This window comes from Choristoneura fumiferana, chromosome 23 (assembly GCF_025370935.1).
Source record: "Choristoneura fumiferana chromosome 23, NRCan_CFum_1, whole genome shotgun sequence".
Lineage (NCBI taxonomy): Eukaryota > Metazoa > Arthropoda > Insecta > Lepidoptera > Tortricidae > Choristoneura > Choristoneura fumiferana.
Genome location: NC_133494.1, coordinates 10,136 through 15,203, shown reverse-complemented (window position 1 = coordinate 15,203; position 5,068 = coordinate 10,136). Strand labels below are relative to the sequence as shown.

The following is a 5,068-nucleotide window of genomic DNA, read 5'->3' as shown; positions in this document are numbered from 1 at the left end:
AGGCAAATATTAAATAACTAACTTATTGTAAGTCTGTGGGGATGTGGTCTATAACTGGAAATTACCCATAAACATTTTGTATGTTTTTTTTTCGTTAATTTCCTAATGTTTTTAATAGTTATCCATGAGTAAAGCTAGTTTTGAGAATTTAATATAATGTTGTAAGTACCTTGACATACAAGCTCAGCTGACACGCGACACATTGCAGAGGCAGTAAATTGCAAGCCGACAAAAAATAAATATCCTCGCGTAATTTACTATTATTTATCGAACATCCGAGACCAATAAGCCTTGAGAAATATCCCCTGTCTTATATCCTTGTAAAGAAAACTCATACTCGTGTGGTAACTTTTCTTTAAGGAGGTTTTATTTTGCCACGTTGTTTATGGCTTTTGAAATCTCCCAACCGGCAGTCAGTGTCATTGACAGTTGAGACATTTCATTTATAATATGATAATATGAGAGAGGGTAAGAAGCGATATTTTAATATTAAAGATTCCCTAATTATAATAAAGAAATATGGAATAAGGGCTTTAAATGTTGTTTCTTACGTTTTTACAGGTGAGTCAATCTTTTGTTTACTGTTAGTAAAATTCGTGGAATGTTTGTACCTACCCATTATGCTTAAATAAAATCTTACGTTTTTACAGAGAAACGCAATTAAGTCTTTGTTTGATTATATCCTGGCTTTTGAAGCACAGAAGAATATAACATTATTATAAAACAACATTTTCTGCAAATATTTCAAGAAACATGGAAAAATTGAGGTTTGATTTTACTGTGAAACCAGCAACAGATGGAAAATCAAATATCATTTGCATATCGTCAATAGCAACACCTAATGGACAAGTTTTTGGCATACCAGTGGAGTACCAACCTGCTAATCACCATCAAGTAATCTTGAATACTCCAAACTACGTCAAGGTAAGAAAATCATTAAATAAGAGACATCAAACAAGGAAAATATGGATAACTATGACAGATGATATATCAAAAGCATATTTGGATGAAGAAGACAACTTGCAATTTAATGATATGTATCTAGAAGAGATTTCGGAGCAAACAAATAGTTCAGAATGTATGCAGCGTGGCTCAAATCAAACATTGGAAAAATTATTGGAAAAATTGCTTGAAGAAAAAGAAAAAAAGTCAGAAACTCAAAATTTGGGAAAAATTTCAAAAGATTTCATGATTGAGAAGTTTACGGGTAGAAACTCAAATGCGTGTCAATGGATTAAAGATTTCAACAAAGAATGTGAACGTTTCCAAATTGACGAAGACAAAAAGAAAATTGAAATTTTGAAAAATTTTTTGGAATACTCGACTGCAGATTGGTACAGCAACATGCTAATAAAATTCACAGTAGAATCAGAATGGAACATATGGGAGAAAAATTTCTGTGATACATTTGCAAACAAAGGATGGTCACCAATTAGATATGCTCTTGCCTATAAATATCAAGCAGGTTCATTGCTTGACTATGCTTTGAAAAAGGAAAAATTGATATTGGAAGTCAGAAAATCAATTGATACAGGGACACTTATAGATCTTATAGCATTTGGCTTACCTAATTTTGTAGCTGATAAAATCGACAGAGAAACCCTGCAAGGAACGGAAGATCTTTGCAATGAAATAGGAAAATTGGAACATCTTGTCGGAAAGAATAAATACGAAAAAAAAATGTATGTATGTCCAGACAATAAACCAAAAAAAAATGAAGAAAAGAAACCGTGTCCAATCTGTGTTAATGGAAAAAAAGGGATACGTTACCATCCTGAGGATATTTGCTGGTTTAAAAACCAAAAATCCATTGTGAAAACCGTTAACAACTCTGAATTAGAAATAGAACTAAATGAAACGAATCCAAAAAACTAGAGGTGCCACCATTAATAAAAGTTAAGTTACTATTAAATGACATTTTAGAAGTTTCTGCAATTTATGATTCTGGTTCAAACGTGTCATTAATTAATGCCAAATTATTGAAGATACAACAGAAAAATGATTTAAGTAATATAAAAATGGCAAACTTAAGGACTATTAATGGTGACAAGAAAACAAAAGGTATGGTAACGCTAAAAATAAAAATTGGAGATATTGAAAAATATAAAGATGTTTTTGTAGTAGACACTGAAAATTTTAATTACGATTTTTTACTTGGCTTGGACTGTATCAAAAATTTTAAATTAATGCAAAATGAGGAGTTAAAGATCATACAATGCAACAACTCCAAAAGTTCAGAAACTGATATTTCTAATACAAAAAATGTCGAAATTCCTGATGTACTAGGTGACAAAGATGAAGAACAATTTCCTCTATACTCTGAAGCATTAAAACAATTAAATAAATGCGATGTAAATTTCAATGAACATATAAATTTCGATGAATTTGAAATGATGGTAAACCATTTAGATTTACATCAACAATCAGAAATAGACAAGTTGATAGAGAAATATAAACAAATTTTTGCTAAAGATAAATATGACGTTGGCACTGTACGAGATTATGAAGCTCATATTGACCTGCAAGTGGATAAATACTGCTACAAACGTCCATACAGATGCACAAACGAAGATAGAAAAGAAATTGAAAATCAAATATCCACACTATTACAGAAAAAATTGATTGAAGAATCTTATAGTCCATTTGCTGCTCCCGTAACACTAGCATATAAAAAAGAAGACGAGAGAAAAACAAGGTTATGTGTAGATTTCAGAGATTTGAACAAAATTGTCGTCCCTCAATCACAACCCTTTCCGTTAATTGAGGATTTAATGATAAAAACGGTGAACTGCAAATATTTTTCTACTCTGGATATAAATTCGGCATTTTGGTCAATTCCTTTAAAAATTCAAGACAGATACAAAACTGCATTTGTTACACAAGAAGGCCATTTTCAATGGACATGCCTTCCATTTGGATTAAAGACGGCTCCAGCCATTTTTCAAAGAATATTGAGCAACATCATAAGAAAATACAAACTTTCTAGTTTCGCAGTAAATTTTATAGACGATATCTTGATTTTTTCAAAGACTTTCGAAGAACACATAATACATCTATCAAGACTACTGGAAGCAATATTAAAAGAAGGATTTAGAGTAAAATTTACGAAATGTACCTTTGCAAGTAATTATGCTAAATACTTAGGACATATAATAGAAAATAATTCAGTCAGACCTCTTAAGGATTATTTAACTGCTGTCAAAAACTTTCCAATACCCGAAACAAGAAAAAATGTACGCCAATTCCTAGGAAAAATAAATTTTCATCATAAGTTTGTACCACATAGTGCAATTATCTTGGACCCGTTACACAACTTACTAAGGAAAGATGTGAAATTTATATGGTCTACAGAATGTCAAGAATCATTTGATAAAATAAAAACATTGCTATGCACTGAACCAATTCTGCAAATTTTTGATCCTGAACTACCAATAAACATTTATACGGATGCTAGCATCAAAGGAGTAGGAGCGGTGCTGAAACAAGAAAATAAAAACGGTGACAGTAAACCAGTTGCCTATTTTTCAAAAAAATTAACAGAAACTCAAAAAAAGAAGAAGGCTATATATCTAGAATGTCTGGCAATAAAAGAAGCTGTGAAATACTGGCAGCATTGGCTTATGGGAAAAGAGTTTACGGTATACTCAGATCATAAACCACTAGAGAATATGAATATCAAGGCTAGAACAGATGAGGAACTAGGTGATTTAACATATTATTTATCCCAATATAATTTTAAAATTCAATATAACCCAGGAAAATCAAATCAAGAAGCAGATTGTTTAAGCAGAAATCCAGTTCTGGAACCTTATGAAAATTGTGATGACTTTATAAAAGTAGTGAATTTAATAAACTTAGAAGATATAAAAAACGACCAATCAAATCTAAACTTACAAAATAGCAAAACAAAAGTTCTGTTCGAAAATGAAATTTACTACAAAAGAATTAAGACAAGAAAAAAAATCATACTATCAGAAGACCTTAGCAAAGTTTTAATGAAAGATGTCCATGATTTTTACTGCCACATTGGGAGAACTCAGATGGCAAATAAGATAACACCATTCTACACAGCAAAGAATATCACGGCGAACATTAAGAAAATTTGTGAGGAATGTGAAATTTGTATAAAAAATAAGTCAAGGAGAAAGCCAAAATATGGTTTAATGTCACATTTAGGTCCAGCAACACATCCGTTTCAAATTGTATCTATTGATACCGTCGGAGGCTTCGGAGGATCACGATCAACAAAAAAATACTTACATATACTAGTTGATCATTTCACAAGATACGCTTATATTCTCACATCGAAAAACCAAAGCTCCAGTGATTTCATTAAACTAATAAAAAATGTAACAGAAAGCTACAACATTGATATGGTATTGACAGATCAATACCCTGGCATTAATTCAAAAGAATTTAAAGAATTCCTGAACAAGAGACACATAAGAATAGTTTTCACAGCTGTTGATGCACCATTTTCTAATGGGCTCAATGAAAGGCTTAATCAAACTTTAGTCAATAAGATCCGATGTAAAATAAATGAAAGTGAAAAAAAAATAGCGTGGACAACAATTGCACAGAATTGTGTAGCAAAATATAACGAAACAGAACATACTGTTACGAAATTTGCTCCAAAATATCTTTTGGAAGGCGAAAATGTAAATATTATACCACCAGAATTAAAATTAAGATGTACACAAGAAGATCTAAGAAGGGATAGAAAATTAGCTTTTAAAAACACAATTAATTCGCACAACTACAATAAGAAAAAGTTCGACCTACGTAGGGAAGAACATAAGTTGGAAGTGGGAGACAGAGTCTATGTGGAAAATGGAAACCGTCTAAATAGGAAGAAATTGGATGAATTACGAGTTGGACCATACAAAATTCTGAAGAAAGTTTCCAATTCAATCTATGAAGTTGATACCGGACACAAGAAAGCAGAGTCAAATCTTTACCACATTACAAAACTGTCTCCAATGTCGGTTATGAAATGAACAATTGCCTACAATTGTTTTCTCTAAGGGGGGAGATGTAAAGAAAACTCATACTCGTGTGGTAACTTTTC

General features: G+C 31.5%; 1 protein-coding gene across 1 annotated transcript; it reads left to right on the top strand.

Moving 5' to 3' along the window:
* Positions 1-424: 424 nt before the first annotated feature.
* LOC141440888 (uncharacterized) lies at positions 425-4,369 on the top strand. The gene has a single exon (XM_074105473.1). The coding sequence runs from the start codon at positions 754-756 to the stop codon at positions 1,873-1,875; it is 1,122 nt and encodes a 373-aa protein (XP_073961574.1). The 5' UTR covers positions 425-753; the 3' UTR covers positions 1,876-4,369.
* The last annotated feature ends 699 nt before the right edge of the window (positions 4,370-5,068 follow it).